Here is an 18,370-nt window from a genome sequence, read left to right as displayed (position 1 = left end):
TTAGGTTTTTCTCACGAGTAGCCCATATTAAAAGAGAGTTGGTTCCCACCCATGTTGCTACCAATGGTGTAGACTTGTGAACAGAAGCCTCATTACGGGACTTGACAGTTTGTGGCCTTCAGGTTGAGAAATTTAGTAGAATCTGGGGCCCTCACAAACTCTTGGGTCATGCGTTTGCTTATTTTTAAAGCCTATAGAACCTATGATCCATTCCTCGACCTCTTCCCATGCCTTCATATCAATCTCTTCATTGTTATCTCATTAGAATTTGCACGTGTTGCCAAATTACAAGAATCAAAACATTTTGTTGCTATTGAATGAAATATGAAAGTATGGTAACAATAACAACAACCCATCCATTTCGTCATTTGACTTATTTGATTTTGTTTCATAATATAAGATATTTAAAAAATAATTATTTATTAATTAGGTTGGGTGTTAAATGAATGACATACATGTTTTTAAAGTTTATATTTTTTTGAAAAAAAATAAGTTTTTAATTGTATTTAACAAGGTTAATTAATCTCTGTAATTTGTTTCATCTTAAAAATTAAGAGGGAAGGAGCAATGATTGATTTTGAAGGGAAAAGTTAGGTTCATTTTAAATCCCTCTGGAATGAATAATGAATGTTGTGGACACTAGTATAGGGCGGCAAGTGTGAGATTGAGAATGACACGGAATGGAGGGCCATTCCCAATTTCACATTATAAAGTTCAGCAGGAGCCTGGGTGCCCGCATGATACAACAATGGTAATTTCATTTAATATTCTATGAAACCAAGAGCCCCCATTTTTTGAGAGTATTTTGCCAAGCGATAAAGAATTTGTTGTTGAAAACATGCCTAAGAAGAAATTTAACAACTTTCTTTCTTTTGGAATAGTGATTGAGTTATGCTATAAAGTTGGGTTAAGTTCTAATTTTACTTCTGTATTTATTTTCAAAGAGTATGGCCTTTAGGCATCTTAAACTCTTAAGTGAGACAATTTTTTTTCTAAACTATTTTTTGGAGAAACAAAAATATCCCTATATTAGTTAGCCATTAGTTCTCCTATTTTGTGTTGATATGTCATGATGTAGGCTCCATTACCTTCTAACTTGACATCCTATATGTAAGCTTTAATCCAATGACATGACATCCTTTTTTTTTTACCAATGATGTGGCATGAATGGAAGTGAAACATGCTTCCCCCCAATCGACTTTGGATCATCTACTTCTTCCTCCTACTCTTCCACTTCTAATTCTTCCTTCTCATATAATCCTCAAAGTATTCATGACAATTGAAGAAGACCAAATTTCCCAAGAAGAAGACAATGCCATCATAGTGGCTTAGACCCAGTATAATAAGAGAGAGCAACACATAAAGAAAATAAACTAAAGGGTTAGGGTTGAAAAGAGAGCAACAGATGAGAGTGCAAGGGACCTATTCACAATAAAGGGTTTAGATTATGTGATTTGCCTCCTCTACCGCTTATTGGTTTAGGTTTCGATAAAGAAGAGGATGACGATAGGGAGATCATTGGTCAGCCAAGACCTCCCACGGTTCAAATTTGGGTGTATCAAGTTTTGAGGATGATTTAGTCGAAGACAGTGTGCAAAACTTAAAACTTCAAATTTGAACACAATGAGTGGAGTGAACTTATAACTCTTACAGAAAGCATTTTTTGAATCTCTATGCAGTAGCAGTATGCATCTTCAATCATTCAACCCGTTTAAATCTATTCAAAAAAAGTTACTCCTAAATTTAGGCATCTTAGGGATCAATCATTAAACCCATTCAAATCGTGCCCAAAGCTTAGTTTAAGTAAAAATTAAAATACAAATTCACAAGTGGAGTAAGAAGGTAGAAGCATAAACCTCAAGCAAAGATGAGTGAAGCATGCAACCACGATGAGAACGCGAACGATAAGCAAGGAGAGAACATAAACAAGCAACGATGAGTGCAAGTAAGAAGGCGTGTGAGGAATGCAAGGTTGCAAGCAACAAATAACTTGGGTTAGCAGTTTGATCTTAAAGTTGGAGATTTGAATTGGCAAAGCAGAAGTAGAAGAAAGGGACCATAGTTTCAAGGAGAGAAAGTCAAGTCAAAACCATGCCTAGGCCCTACAGTTGCCACATTAGCAGATAATTGTTGAATTTCATGGCTAGTTAATAGAAGGACATTTTTGGACCTCAAAAAAATACTTTAGGAGGAAAATTGTCCTTTTAAAAGTATAAGGTACTTAGCGCTCTTAAAAAATAAATATAGAGGCAAATTTAGACCTTAACCCCATAAAATTTTGTGTCACGATGTTTAATTTTTTTTGTATTTCACTGTTATGAGCTTTATCCTTTTTTATTTATTTCTACATCTAGGTCAAGATACATTCTCATCTATATTGCTTTAGTTTTATATTCTTGTTGCCCCATTAAAATTAATATTCATTATTATATAATATAGTTGGTCTAATATATCACTATTTATATAAATAAATTAGCAAGAGCCTAGGTGGCCGCATGCTACAATAATGGTCTTATATATCACTTTGATAAAACTGGATAAATAAGTATTTGGATTTGAACTAATTTCTTTTTATAGATACATAAAAATTTATGAATTTGGATTTGATTCCAAATCCAAATTCATTTTAAATTATAATTTTTTTGTAATTTTAAATTCTATATATACCTTAATCATTTGAAATTTTAATCACTTCAAGCATTTTTTTGGTGTTTTTATTATTGATACTTCTATGACTCTCTTATTTTTTCTTATCACTTATTGATTAAAAAATAAAAATAAACTATCATTTTCAATGTTTCATTTTCATTTCGAATATTAGTTTATCTATCTTTTTCATTTATCTATCTACCCAAACAAAGAATTTTACATACATGAATTTTAAATATGATATATGAAATACAAGATTTCAAATCTAAAATCCAAATTGAAATCTATCAATCTAAATGCTACTTAAGTTTATTAGTTTTCACCATCATTTTAAATAATTGCTTTGTTCTAAATATCTAGACTTATTCACCTTGGAGTATGGCTTGATCGATCTCTTGATCTAACATCTAAGTCACAACTAATTGATTTCTTATCAAAATTGTACATAATACATATATCTTGCCTTACTCATACTCAAGTGAAAACCCTTTAGATTCTAATGCTTTCTCCATAAACTCAAGATTTAATCTCTTATATTTGCTCTGCAATGAGAACTGTGTTTGTTTGTGTAAAAAACCATGCATTTTTGTATTTTCTCTTGTATATGCTAAGTTAGAACTTCCAAAAACAGTTTAAACAAGTAATTAAGTGCTTAAAATGATCTTGATACAAGATATTATTATACTAGTTGTTACCTTTTCATATATATATATATATATATATTGCGTAAATTTGATATATCCTAACATGAACACCCTTTTTTCCAAGATTTTTCATAGCTTAATACATGATCATAACTCAATTAGCAACATTTAAAACTAAGTTAAACAAATAAAAGATTAAAATGACCTCTGATGTAGACCAATTCTTACAAAAAATTTCTCAGTCTCATTGCTAGTCATCCTAAAACACTAGCTGTTATACCTCTCATATATATCTTGAATGGCTTTAATATATGCTACACGAACATCTTTCCCCCCCTAAGGCTTTTCAAAGTATTTTGTCAATGCACTGTCATAAACTTGTTTTCAAATGGATTGGAAACTATGTGCAAGGCTAGGTGAAGAAAATACAATGAAGGAAGAAACAGGAATGATTAAAGGGAGGCTTGAAGTGAAGGTTAATAAAAACAAAGAAAAGGAAAGGAATGAGTGCATAAAAAATAGTTAAAAGTAGGGAGGGGGTGGGGATAACACCGCCAGAGATGGCCAATGCGTTAGCGTGCTCTCACTGCACCAGCCTGCAGGCATCACCAAAGATCTGATTCTGATGATATTTATCATTTATGCCACATGCCTCCATTTTCCTCCTCACATGCATCCCTTTCCCTACTGAGTTGGCACTTCCCCCACCCCGCCGCTTCATTATTCTCTTCCCTCTCCCTTTCTCTCTCTGTGACCACTACATAGATAATTCCACATTTGACTCTGCCTGCTTTTCTGTTGGCCTCTTCCCAACACGCTTCACTCTGGACGCACTGTGTCTAGCATTCCCAAGGACGTGTCCACTCTATGACATTAGGGTTTCTCTATTCTCACTCACCAAATATCAACAAAACTAAAACCCTCCTCTCTTTTAATTTCTTCTTCTTCATCCATCATATCGGCCTTATCCCTCTCTTTGCCACGCCAATCTGGGACCAGTATCACGCGTCTTCCTGGCTCCTCCACCTCAATTCCCGCCACCCTCACATTGGATTTGACACTTCATATTTGACTGTTGAACCCTTGTGGTGTCTAAGGATTTACACAGAAGATGCTGGTCCCGAGTGTGAGCATCGCACTTTTATTTACCTTCAATACCTGGAAAGTAACAGGAAGAGAAAGTGCAGTAGAAAGTGCGTATTTATCACAAATGTTGATGCAGCGTGGCTCTTTGTTTCAATAAACCTACATATGTTTTTCTGTCGTGCTCTGTACAAACACTTGGAATCATGGACATGTATATCGATCCCCCCTCCCTCGAAATAGGGCAAGTCTAGACAACGTTATACTCTCGGCCTTTCCTCATTCGGAAACCTTATACTGTTGCTCATTGTGGTAGCTAACCCACTTCTCATCATCATTATAATTACAAGCATACCATATATAGAGTCACTCTGGTAAATGATCCGGTGCGTAGGCCCTTCAATAGATCATCTGATTAACAAAGCCCTCAGAGTAAGAATGTATATTAATTTCTCTGCTCCGCGTGAAAAGCCTAATGGTCGGCGTGATTCATATAATAATGATGAATGACTTGAGATCCTAAAATCATGAGAGTAATGTGCGAGAAGACGCATCCCCGCTGAAGGGGCAGATTTATCCAAGACGTGGAAGACGACCAATCAAAGTAGTCTGTGTTTAATTAAAGGACTGCCAAGTATCAAATCTAGTAATCTAGTATATAACGAGATTTCTCTGTACTATTCAATTGAGACTGTGTCAAAGGCATGACGTCCCGCAAACCACGCATTTGTAGCGATTGGTTCGAACATTAATGTCAATGATTTACTTTGCATCGATTAATAATTGTTTAAAAAAATGTAAAGTATAAAGCATATATACTTTAAACTGCTTTAACGCCGCCGCATATTAGATCTTTCAAAGTGGCCTTCTGATTTGCGAGGCTGTGCTGAGCACTTAGCCCTAATTTACTTGAGGAAACAAATTCCTCCTTTCCTATATCCCTTCTCTTTCTATTTTATATATTAAGAGGGATGGGGACCTGCCATTACATTGCGACCATGTTTTGTGCTTATTCGGTTCCTTCCGAAGCATATTATAGAGGTAAAACAAGAGAGCACCACATGGATATTCTATACATAAAGATCAACAATAATTGTATCCTGCTCGATTTGTTTATGCCGTGATAGCAAGAACCTGTGCAAGCACAATGACTCATCATATTCCAACAGGTGAATATGAGGTAATTAATTCTATATATAAAGTTTGAGCTGATGTTTAATTTTTTGATAATTATACGTTCTAAATTTAATATTTTTAATTTGACGTTTTATATAGCAGTAAGCCGTTGTAAGTTGAACATTAATATATCTCAAAAACAAACCTAATGGGTTAGATCTCTCAATTTTCTATAGAAGGTCGAGTTTTGCATAGAATTTCCCGTGGATATATGTCCATGCGTTGCTGATGATTAATTAAACAATTTATATATATACCTAAGGTGAAAATATATCACTTATTATATCAGTTAATTAACAAGGTACTTCTCTGGTCCTATATATTCTAAAAATATAATTTGGTCCCCTTTATAAGTCATTAATTAATGAAATTATTTTATTTCAAATTGAAATCCCAATTAATTACCCTTAAAAAGTGAGAGAAGGACAACAATAATAATATTATATTATTTGTTTACTTTTTACTTTTTACTTGGGGATTATATTTAAAATTTCATTTACTTTTATTTATTATATTTTTGTTGTATTGATATTTATAATATTGAAAATAACTTATAAATAGGACCAAAAAAGTGTGATCTTGGTGGTGAAAAGCATATCACTCGTAGCAACTTGTCATCACATGAGTATTGATGGTTATAAAATCAAGGGTTAAAGTGTATTTTCTTCCTTATACTTTCTTTTGAGAAGTGTTGTGCATCTTGTACTGAGTGGAGCATTTTTCTCTCAAGTCATTCACCACTAAAAAAATGTAAATTAGCGATAGAATTTAGCGAGGGATCATATACTCCTCTCTAAAATACCCAATTAGCAAAGAAATTAATGATGTATGTTGATTTCATAGCTCAACTTAAAATTAGTGAGAAAAATATTAAGAAACTATCAACCTTTTTCTAAAATAAGATAATTAGTAAGGGATTTAGTAAGAAATTTTATCTCTAGCTAATTATTGCAAAAAAAAAATTGACTTTTGGCAATGACTTTTAATTATAAATTTAATTATTTTTATTTAAAAATAAAATTTAAATTTAAAAAGTAACTAAAATATTCATAATGAAATTATTTAATATTTAATATTTTATTTATTTTAAGTTCATTTCCATTAAAAAAATAATATTTTATTAAAATATAATATAAAGAATAATTTAATAAATATTTTTAACATATTAATAATTGAAAAATAAAATTTAATATATATGTTTATTTTTATTATATATTATTTGATATATTTGTCCAGTTAAATAATATATATTTAGTTTTTCATATAATAACTGCATGTGTCTTTCAATTCAATTAATAAAAAAAAAAGTATAAGATTTAGAAGGTAGGAGGTCAATGGTTCAAGTCTTGACCTTTGCATAAATATAATGGATATATGACATGGCGGTTGATGAGGTATGAGGTTGTTAGTGATATGTCACAAGTTAACGCACATGTGACGAGTAATGTGGCATCATCATTTTTAAATATAAGTATATTTAGTGAGAAACTAATCCCTCTCTAAAATTATCAAGTTTTGAATAGCATCGGCAAGGGATATGACCCTTATTAAAAATTAGTGAGGGACTAAATTAGCAAGAAAAATACAATCTCTTCCTAAATTTAGTGAGCCATTTTTTAGCTATGAATTTAGTGAGAGACAAAATTTCTCACTAAAATACAATTTAGTGAGGAAAAATAGCATTCAGCAAGGGATTTGTTTATCATTAAATTTTATTTTTCTAGTAGTAATTTTTTAGAGGAGCGAAAATCCCTCATCATTAATGATCAGTTAGTGATCTATTAATGAAGTGGAATTTTTGCTTATTTGAAAAATAGTTTAGGGAGAAAAAATGCTCCATTTATTAATACAAGGTGCACTGCAATCCTCGAAGCAAAGTATGAGGGAAAATGTGCTTTAATCCTAATAACAATAAAAATAATATTTTTAAATAAATTATAGAAAATGAATTATAAAAAAATTAATAATGATTAAGATCTTTAAATATTTTAGGTCATTTTTTGTAATTTTTTGATCAACTAATTAATGATCTTGTTTCAAAATATTGTACTATTCAAATTTAATATTTTGATATGTTGCAACTTTGTATAAAAAAGAGGGAATGAACATCCAAATAAATAAATAAAATTAATATTATCTTTTGGAATCTCTAAACATATTAAAATTGAAATCATATTGCATTATATGAAATACCAATTGAGAACAAGTAATACTTCAATTTTAAATATCTGTTAATTTAACTGTTAGTTAACCAAAAAAATTATAGATATTGACCTAAAAAATTTAAGAGATTTAATTATTATTAATTTTCTTAAAAGATCATTTTTTAATAAATATTAAATATTTCAACAATATTTATTAAAATATATTTTAACAAAATTTTAATGTTGTAAGCACTCTTAGAAAGAGAGTTCAATTAAGGAGAAATTGCAAAATTAATGGATCACTAATGAAGGGTTGTTTTTGGTCATTTGAAAAATGATTTAGAAAAAAAATGTTTCATTTATTAGTACATTTCTAGCATTTCTCAAAGGAAAATACATAGAAAAAAATGCATTTTAACCCTATAAAAACAAAGGAAGAACCATTGGCAACACTTAAACATTAATACTATAATCCTTAGCTGATTAATTGGCAATGACGAGGTCTTTCAGAGTCTCGCCATAAATAATTAGCTACCCATAGTTCAAGCATTCGTGAATGATAAGGTCCTTCTAATTTAAGTAGTTCTATGATAATCAACAACGAGGGCGACTTTGTCTTTCACCATACATGTATATTAGCCATATCTCTGTTTAATGATGTTATTGTTTTATCCTTGAATGATCAGGTCCTTCGAATTAGATAGTCCTATGATCATCAGTAACGAGATCTACATTTCCTTTAAATTAATATCCGTCAGTGATCACAGGCCATTCTAATTTAATTAAGTAGTAGTTCCGTTCCATGATCTCAATTCGTAAGTGAAGACAAACAGCCGATGAGAGACGTACTTAATTGGTATACTCACTAATCAATATTTGAGGATTATCAATAATTTTCACGTGAAAAAAATTCTTGTCCGATGTGAGGGCACAAGTAAAGATAGGGTTTTGAAGAAGCAGAGATGAAGAATGGCAAGGATTGGGCAATCAACACAAGGGATTTAGAATTACAAGATGCATTGGTAACCACAACACGAATAAATGAGGGTGTGGGTGGAGGGATTTCTAAATTAAAGTTCGTTCGCACTTGTTTTTTCTTTTTTAAAAACTAAATCTGCTTTCTCTTTTTCCCTTCTGTAAAATGCATAGATTTATTTAAAATAATAGACTATGACCAATGGAGGATAAACCCACATTTATTCCTTCCCTACGTGATTGATGCTCCCAAACCCTCTCAAGGACTCTATATAAACCCTCCTTCCCCTCCACTTCTCTTCACACCAGCAAAACTCCAGCTCGGTTATGCGTTCTACACAAAGCTGGAATAGTTTTCTGCAATATATGCTTAGATATAATGGTGTTCTCTCTCTCTCCTCCCCCACCCTTCCCCTAATTAACCCGATCCCAATTTCCAGAAGGAGGGTTGGGTTAGTGTGATCCAATTGCAGGCCTGAAATTTGCAGGGATTAATTTAAAGGGTAAGGGAGGTGACAGAAGAGAGTGAGCACACATGGTACTTTCTTGCATGCTCATGTTTCGTGCTTGAAGCTATGCGTGCTCACGCTCTATCTGTCACCCCGTCTCTCTCTATCTCCTTTTCACTTTCTGCTGCTGCTACTACCACTTAATTACTAATTCTTGTGGTTTTACTTTTATCGCTTTTCCTTCTTTATATGCGCTACAACCTCCCTACCCCTAAACCTAATTAAATACCCTTTTCTCCTTCCGTATTAACCCTAGCTAACTCCTGGAGCTCGTTTTGTATCGGGAGATTAACTCTCCAATCTGTTCTATTAGCTTCGATTTTTAAAAGGTTCTTTTGTTTTAACAAACAAACTCGCGATCAATACCGTTCACCATATATGTATGGCGGTGCAAGGTACGGATTTTCATGATTCTCAGCATGCTGATCTACAGCACCCTAATTGTGAAACACGCATATAGGCAGTGATATATGAGCGTGGTTGTGGTCTGAACCTGTTCCCCCCCCCCCTCTAATTTTGTTCAAATTTCTTAACCCAGATAAAATTTCCATCTATACTAATTTACTCTATTTAGTTGAATTTAGATTATTTTCATGTACAGACTTTTTTTTTAACAAGTCATAGAGGTGTTTACGGTTAACTCATCTGGGAAAAATCTCCTTACTCCCTCTGCTCATATGTTTAAGGAATTTATTGTTGTTTTTTCTTGCTGTTGGTTTTGGCTACAATGTTTATGTGCAGTGGCCATTTAGAGAAGGATAGAGACCATCAATTATGTCAGAATCTGAACAGATATTACCTCTTAGGATTAAAATTAATCAATAAATTAAACAATTTGGATCCGACTGTTTTTAAATAGTAGTTAACTTGGATTAGGCTGATTTAATTTATTTAAATACAGACAATCTAACGCTATATGCTAGATCGTGGGTCTTTTTCTTCCGTCCTCTTGTTGATTGTCTTTTTCTAACTGCTCTAGGGTTCTGAATATATATATATATATATATAGCTATGCTTTCCATATGGTGTGAATCATCGCGCTGCCCCCAATTTTCAATCAATAAATGATCTTGCTGTAGGTGAAGAAGCGTGCCTAATATGTCAAACGCAGAAAGGCTTGATGGAAATGAAAGATCTCCAGCAGTTACATGCTGAATTATTGCACAGCTGTAGCATGGGAAAAAGGACAAGATGTATAATTTTTAGTTTTGTAATGGGTGACAACTGAGAAGAGTTCATCTGGCTATATGTGTTCATCATATGGCTTTAACTGGTCTATATCATCTCGAACAAACACAGCTATAGCTTATAGGTGCATCCTTCGTGAATGTTTTACTTTAATGTATGATCGGTGACGTGGGTAAATCGTCTTTCCTATATTATGCCCCATATCATTATTTATTGAATGCATATTTAAGATCACAATACTATACATCATCCGTATCACTTATCTAGGTTCTTAGTAAGCATAGAAATTTAAGGAATTTAACTTACAGAAAATTGATAATATTCAGATCTAGTGGTTGTGGCATATCTTTGAAAGATGTCAATTGCAAGCCATAATATGGGAATTGAGGGTTACTAGTTAAGAGCTATAAACATTTTGCAGGGACAAAGAGTTTAATCAGAATGAGCATTTTTTTTTTGGCTTTTTGTATATTACTTTGGATTTGGATTGGTTGAATTATACATATGGGAATTGAAATTGGATGAAGCGTTTTAATCATGCGACGAACTGTGGTGATTGTATGTTAGCGTTATTAATCATTGAAATGATGTACATGTTTACACACACATGCTATGTTGTAGTTGTTCGCTGAACTTTTGGCCAAAAAAAGTTGTACACTGACCTGGTTGCTGGCTTAAGCTACCTAATTAGCTATAGTTACATCTGGTTAATTATTTTTAGCGATTTTTATGTTGATTGGGACGACATTTTCAAATTAACTTGCATGTCAACCTGGAAACTTAGATAAGTTCTTTTCATTGGATAATCTCAAGGGCTGGTAAGTTTAATTAACAAGAGAAGTTGAAAATTTTGAAGGGAGAGGATTTACAATTTGCGTATTACGACGTTTGCTTTCTTCTGATACCTACACAAACGCCATGTGCTCCTCTCACACGCATGTTAATTTATAGCTCAATATATAGTATGCTGTAATTACTAAAACACTTTTCTCTTTTTCATCGATTTATTTAGTTGTCTATTTTTTTCCTTGTATTTCGGTGAATAATAATGGAGGTGCCGACCCCTCACATTTAAAATTAAAAATAAAACAAAATAGGAATAGATTAATCTTTAACACTATGATATGATCAAGTGATAGTGCATGTTAAGGGTTGATTTAGTAAGATAAACTATCAATATTGATTATAATATGAAATCAATTTAACATGTGAAATGTAAAATTAAAATCATTTTGTTTATACAACTTATAATCAATGCGCGTTATTTTAAATTTTGTGTGGTCATGGGCATAAAGTTAAGATTCGTTTAACACATATGGTGATTTTTCAAGCTTATATTACAGTGATTTCTATATGACCAATTTTCCAAGTCAGTGAGATATCCTAGCGGATTTCTATCAGAAAGTGGGAGGGATAATGGGAAATGGAACAAACAGCGGTGGTTTATGTATAATTTGAGATAATATTGTCAGTGTAATGGTAATGATCAGCTTGACAAGCCTTTGAAAAAGACTATCGTACCTTGCAACTCTTAATTTATATTTATCATTATATTTAGTGTGTGTTTGGTTTCATATTAGAAACTACTAAATTACAATTTTAAGTTTTTCAATGTAAAATCAAACACACTCCTAATCCTTTGACACGACTCTAAATTTTTCATCATCATGCAGTCAAGAGAAAAAGAGTAGAAAAAAACAGAAACTGGGCCATACATAGGCTGTCTGATACTTCGTGTGCATAGGTTGTTAACCGGAAGACTTCCACAAAGACTAGCATCACCCTCAGCAAGAAATGCTCACTTGCCCATGTTATATTATATTATGCTATCGTAATAATGAAAGCAAGAAATCTAAAGTTTAAATTTGTTAGTTAGTCAGCCAGTTAGTTTTTTGGGTCAAGGGAGTACATTTAAAACAGTCTAGTCGTGTGTACTTTTGCTTCGTAAGCCTATCAACCAGAAAGAAAATTCTTAACTTTTTAACAGCAGTGATTCAAATATCATAATCTCCGAACAGTGAAACAGGCACTAGCATTTCTATAAGAATGAAGCAGGGCGCAAATACAACTATAAGCATGTCCTCCCCGAATAGTGGGGGAACATTGATTTGAACAAGAATAACATTACGCTTTTTTTTTTTTAGCCAACTAAATAACAACACACTCAATTACCAAAATATGAACTTATAACTGCCATCTTTTTCCAAAAGAATAGTGCCATCTTTTTCGTACGACAACTTGAAACTGAGGGGCACAAGGAAGATACTGCTTCAAATCATTTTAATTAGAACTAATTCCTCATAATAATTCAAGATAGATTACTTGAAAGGCTACTAGGCCATTTATCCGCAAATTTAAAACCAAATTTTGCAGCAGCTGAAATTAGGGATGGTTCATCTACTTGGCGTAGGATGGATATGGCAATAATCAATGCAGGTTCCTCTTTATCCTTGCAGCTTCCAGGGTTACCGATAAACTCTTCTGAAGTTGCATGGAAAAGGCAATGCAGATTCAGAAATGCATGTATTCCTCCTGTAAAGGAAAATCAAGATTATAAATGAAAATAGAGAGGTGGGGGGCTGTGATGGTAACCAGGCTGATTGAGGACATAAAATGTCCTATGCAGTCTAAAATTGGAATGAAAATGAAGTAAGAGTGTCATTCTCAGATCTAAAAAAAGGGGTGTTCTTACGTGCCAATAGATTTTAAAGTCAGCAGAACATCTGAAAGATGCAGTAACCTCGGATATGATAGATTCAGTTTTATAAAAAATGAGAGAGAATGAATTCTAATAGTTATCTCGATTAGGAGAATCAGCAAAAACAGAGCTAAGGTGAGAACCTTACCTCATTCTCACAGGAAAGTAACATTCCGGACATATCAGATGCCGTACCCTCAAACAAGTCAATTAAGCCATTCATTTACTACACCCTTCAAATTATTTTCCCTCATGGCTGAAGGAATATTCTCACCATGAAGACAACTGACCTTTGGTGGAGCCTCTTTACTGGAAAAATAATTGGAACCATTTGACAAGCAAAATACTGCTCGGAGCCAATGCCTGAAACCACCGAATATAGACAAGGGAGGAGAGAAATGAATCATTGACAGCCAAAATAGGCTGAAAACAAAAGTAAATTTTCTTTCGAGCACTAGATTAGGGCCTTGAAATTCAATATATCTCTAGACTAAAAGCGTGAGTTCAAAAATGTATCTCACATTCATGATTGATTGGTGCTCAAGTGGGATGGAGAACTCTCACTCAAAAGTTAGCTTTTGTTTTGAAAGAACTAATCCACTTAAATATTCATTAAGCATTCCATAATACTCAACGTGAGAGTTATGAACCAAAAAAGATATGGAATCCTCCTCCAGAATTGAAGAGAATCAACCAACTTAAATACTCTATTAAACATCTCACATTACTTAGTGCGGGACTTAAGTATCTCATACTATCTTAGTCTGTCACTACTAGACTACTAAAACAAGGACAGCGCACTCCCCAGGTTACTGGAATAACATAAAAATGGGGAATTGACCAAAAGGAACTTGTGATATGGTACCTTACCGGTTCATTACCAACTCCCTTGAGCGGTTCTCAACTTTTTTGCAGTATACACCAATTTCTTCAACATCAAAACCATTTTCTTTAAACAAATTTGTAAATAACTCACTTGAAAAATAGTAAGCACGCTGTATAAGATACAGAAGGTGTGTTACATTAATAAAGACGTGCATATGTACACTAAATTACATGATAACATGGCAATTACTGAAGACTCACAGTGCCGTCACCTCTGACATAGAAGTTATCACTAATCTTTTGATCTTTGGCTGAAAATTTCTCCTACGAAGCAAAAAAAAAAAATCTAAAAAGTCAGCAGCACAGACCAAAGAAAACAATAACCCAGAACTTGGCAGTCATGTGATTGCCCAACCAAGGATATAATTAACGAGTTCATTGATTCAACTATTCATATACGGTTGGTTATACTTATTCAATAATTACACATCGAATGAGTATAACCATATCACTTAGGAGATAACAAAATCACCCAAATCAGGCAATATCAACATAGTTGAAATGATATTCCAAATTACTTTGTAATGAACCACAATGAGCTGTAAATTCAGATTCTTTGTTACCAGAAAAAAAATGGGAGAATGACAAAGAGGTTCCAAAAGGACCAATTAATTCAACTTAGGTTCTAAGTGTCAAATTTCAAAAATTTGCAAGTCCATCTCTCAATTTTGCAATTGCATTGTGATAAATTTGCAACTTGTTTTTAAATTTTTACATGATTGAAGAATAAAAAAAAATATTTTCCTTGCTAAAATTTGAAATAAAGTTATAAATTCATCACAACGCAATTACAAAACTGAGAAACTGAGTTGTAAATTCCTGAAATTTGACACTTGGGATCTAACTTGAATTAATTGGTCCTTTTAGAACCTCTCTATCATTCTCCCAAAAAATATTAGTCAGAATAAGATTATGTGGACCAAGATTCATGCAACTATAACTTTTCTGGCAAATGACAAAAAGATGAAATCACTATAAATCAACCTGTGCATGGTCACCAACAGCATAATCCCGAAACAGCACATAACCATTTGGCTGCAAAGGACAAGAGTTGCATTACTTAGAAACAACTAATTTAGCAACGTTTAAAGAAAGGCAGCACATTGACAGTAATAAATAGAAATTACTTACCTTCATAACTTTTCTAATATTCTGCAGCACCAGAGGCATCTTCTCTGGGGATACTGCAGACAACATAAATATCTGCCTAACATGTCAGCTACTTAAACAACAGGGCCATAACTATTTCTCAATATTTAAGAGTAAAATTGCTTCTGAGTTAGATATGCGGCAAGAAAATGACACATGTTAGCTAACACTAACAGACTCATATCACTTTATATTGACTTAAAGAAAAAAGAGTCTACGACTTCCGTTTAAATACCAGGGTCACAATATCAACTGATGATGGAGAAATATCCTTGCTTAGGTCATCAGCTGTCAAATCAGAGATGAAAGCACTGGCACAGGACTCCTTGTAGTCTTTATGCGACTGGAAAAGAAAGGCAAGCTCATTCTAATTAGACCAATATAAAGTATAAACAACAGTCAATAGGCAACACGTAGTCATTCCCTGCTTTTTTTATTTCACGTGAAACATTTACTCCTAAAGCTTATTGTAATGATAGGCCATCGACTACAAAATTACACTTGCAATTAAAATTTGCCACATGATCGCATAAGATCCTATAAGCCACTTAAACTAGCAAAAGACAAGCAAGAAGTATGTTCCAACTTCCAATAGACTTTACTAGCACAACACAATGTAGAACTAGTACTTACATCTTAAAGAATAAACTTTGTACAAGAGGTAATTTTAACAGTTTGCATACAGTATGCAACACAGTTTTGAGTTCACTACATCAAAAACCATAAAATGGCATGGCATAGTTTTCCTCTAAGGTGTAAGGTCTGTATATTTAACATAACATGATTAAGACCTAGTATATTATAGAGGTCCGTGTGAATTTACATCTCTTTGAGATGAATGTTACCAGACATAGTTGTACAATAATAGTTCAGGACTGAATCAAGAAGCAAGGATTACAACTTACTGGCTCATTATTACACATGAAACATATGAATCGATGATACCCGGGGCAGTATTTACAACCAAAAAAGGAAAAAAGAAAAACCAACCTTAACCAGGTCAATAGCTAGTGGTGAGAAATCACATGCAAAAACAAAAGCATCTGGATATGACGCGATGATAGGAAAAATAGTATTTCCAGCTCCACAACCAACCTGCTTAGCAAATCCAAATATTTATTGAGAGACTTCAAAGACCAAAGACCTTATAAAGAGAAACATAAACAAATATATCTTGGATACACGTGGTCCTCATAGATCTCACTGCAAAGGGAAACTATCAGGAGTGGTTCCGTCTCCAGGATCATAGTACGTTATTTGAAGTCATTCGACTATTAATAAACCCCGGCGGTATCGCTTGCACAAGACTAGGCTACCTAAGTCACATCTAAGCTGAATGGGAAAAAGAAAGAGCAAAGCATGGCCGGGCAAATTATACCTCCAAAATCACTTTTCTTCCTTCTCCCTGCAGATTTAAAAGTATTTAGACTACTCTTATCTTGAAAACACGGGAGAAAAGTACAAATCAAGCCTTCCTTTCACTCACAGAAAAATACTTGCCCCAGTCCTTTTCCAAGTAATGACTATCTCTGAAAAACTAAAGAAAGAAAAAATGCCAGGAAAAAAGAAACGCTATTACTTGCAGGGAGACAATTTCAGCATACACAATGAATATGAAACAGAGAAAAAGAATTTCGTTAAGTGAAGCGATTGCAACCAGCAACATTGTTTCACTTAATCGAGCATAGAATACTCTGGTTTCTGAGGATTATGCACAGTCAACAGACAAAGAATGATGAGAGAATCAGCGCAGAATTCTACGGAGAATAAGTATAAACTCTACGAATTTGGAAAACTAACTTTATTTTGGTGGCGCTTGTAGAATGCATCCCAATATCTATGGGCTTCCCTTTCACAGTTTTCTGCCAACCAGCATTAGCAATGTCATTAAGTTTAGAAATTGCAAGCAGGAGTGTAAGATACATAGGCGGAAAAGAGAGACCTCTGACCTCTCCAGTAGGGGGACACTCCACTGTTGGCAGCAGAGCAAATTTGTAACTTTCGGGATGGTATTTGTTGCTCCGACGCCATTGCGCAACTTCTATTGAGGGGTAGACTTGTATTCATACACAAGAGAGTCATACAAGTGAGATTAAGCATGCAATTCTTTTGAGGGGTGAAATATTTACAATTGCTAGCACTAGTTAGAATTGCCTCTTCAGCTTTCAGGCTTTTTGACAGGAATTGAAACACCTGCAGTTACAGGCTTTGTTATCCTCCGCCGGAACCGGAAGCGATCTCTGCATTATCCCTGTCGTCGTCGTCGTCGTCGTCTCTCTCTCTCTCTGTTTTTTTTTTTTTTTGGCCAGCAGTTTTTGCCTTGGAATGTTGGATCATGATCTTCGTATGCTTTTCCATTGTGTTTTGGACATAGAAACAATAATGGCCCAGAAAGGCCCAAACCAAGAGGAGAAATAGCCGAAACTAACCTGAATAGCCAACCCAAAGATCTTGCTGATCGGCTTTTTCTTATGGGCTCAAACCCAGATTTTTCCTTTTCTTTTCGTTTTTCAGAGAAAATGAGACTTTTGATATATCAATTTAATCACCCAAATTAAATTTTAATTGATTTTATTTATTATATTTTTTTAAATTATTATATTGATTCTTTAAGTTTTAAAACAGAAATTAATTATTAAATTAATCTAATGTATAAAGTATATTAATGACTTGACAGACATATATATATACATATAGTTAAATTAAAATAAATTCATCCAAAAATTAGGTTAATTTTTATCAATTTAATTCTTTATACTACATTTTTTGAATGTTAATCTATATTATTAGTATTATTTTATTCATGTTAGTAAATTTTAACAGTGTTACATTCTCTGTTAATGATAATAATCAAATTAATAATTAAGATAAATTTAAGAACTGTTAATGATAATAATCAAATTAATAATTAAGACAAATTTAAGAAACTGAATTAATAAAAAATAAATTTGAGAGAGCAAATAAATAAGAAAAACAAATTTAAGGGATTAAAAGTTATTGTCCCATTTTTTTTAACAACCAATTAGAAAAATATAATCCACCAGGAAAAAAGGGAATACAGAAAATTGTTGAAAATACTCACCGTAGTGTGGACCTTTCTTCTTTCACGCGAGGTCCAAACATTTGACGATGATCACCTTCAGTCATCTTTGGAAGCATAAATTTCAGGTTGCAGGTTTAAAATTTGCTTAAGAAATAAAATTCGTCCTCTTCAAAATTTAACATCGAAGTTTTCTTACAAATTAGGTTTATATTTTAAAACTTAAAAAG

The 18,370-nt window shown here is 33.1% G+C and overlaps 1 protein-coding gene and 1 long non-coding RNA gene across 7 annotated transcripts; one reads left to right on the top strand and one right to left on the bottom strand.

The window, feature by feature from the left end:
* The first annotated feature begins 8,925 nt into the window (after window positions 1–8,925).
* On the top strand, window positions 8,926–10,612 carry LOC129302520 (uncharacterized). The gene is made up of 2 exons (XR_008591323.1): window positions 8,926–9,174; window positions 10,260–10,612. It is a non-coding gene; the product is annotated as an uncharacterized LOC129302520 (long non-coding RNA).
* A 1,819-nt stretch (window positions 10,613–12,431) lies between these two features.
* LOC129302519 (tRNA N(3)-methylcytidine methyltransferase trm141-like) lies at window positions 12,432–17,413 on the bottom strand. 6 transcript variants are annotated; one of them, XM_054941459.1, is made up of 12 exons: window positions 17,050–17,413; window positions 16,901–16,962; window positions 16,587–16,637; window positions 16,479–16,505; window positions 16,091–16,195; window positions 15,336–15,443; window positions 15,083–15,154; window positions 14,936–14,986; window positions 14,153–14,215; window positions 13,937–14,061; window positions 13,341–13,429; window positions 12,432–12,900 (listed from the first exon to the last, which is right to left on the bottom strand). In XM_054941459.1, the coding sequence occupies exons 1-12, from the start codon at window positions 17,198–17,200 to the stop codon at window positions 12,677–12,679; spliced, it is 1,128 nt and encodes a 375-aa protein (XP_054797434.1). In that variant the 5' UTR covers window positions 17,201–17,413; the 3' UTR covers window positions 12,432–12,676. The 6 variants fall into 6 exon arrangements, 5 of the variants coding, with proteins under 5 accessions (XP_054797434.1, XP_054797435.1, XP_054797436.1 ...); XM_054941461.1 differs by having other exon boundaries at window positions 12,621–12,900; window positions 13,357–13,429; XR_008591322.1 differs by having other exon boundaries at window positions 12,761–12,900; window positions 13,215–13,429.
* Window positions 17,414–18,370: the final 957 nt, after the last annotated feature.

Source organism: Prosopis cineraria, unplaced genomic scaffold (genome assembly GCF_029017545.1).
Source record: "Prosopis cineraria cultivar Desert tree isolate PC_DT_omini unplaced genomic scaffold, ASM2901754v1 PC2, whole genome shotgun sequence".
Lineage (NCBI taxonomy): Eukaryota > Viridiplantae > Streptophyta > Magnoliopsida > Fabales > Fabaceae > Prosopis > Prosopis cineraria.
This window is presented reverse-complemented; position numbering and strand designations above follow the sequence as displayed.

Bases quoted from the DNA above. Each gene is read 5' to 3' on its own strand.
- LOC129302519 (XM_054941459.1), bottom strand. From the start codon at position 17,200: ATGCTTAATCTCACTTGTATGACTCTCTTGTGTATGAATACAAGTCTA. The intron at 16,196-16,478 runs GTATAATTTGCC...TTTGCTAAGCAG, and splicing joins GAAGAAAAGTGATTTTGGAG to GTTGGTTGTGGAGCTGGAAA. The intron at 14,062-14,152 runs GTGAGTCTTCAG...TATCTTATACAG, and splicing joins ATGTCAGAGGTGACGGCACT to CGTGCTTACTATTTTTCAAG.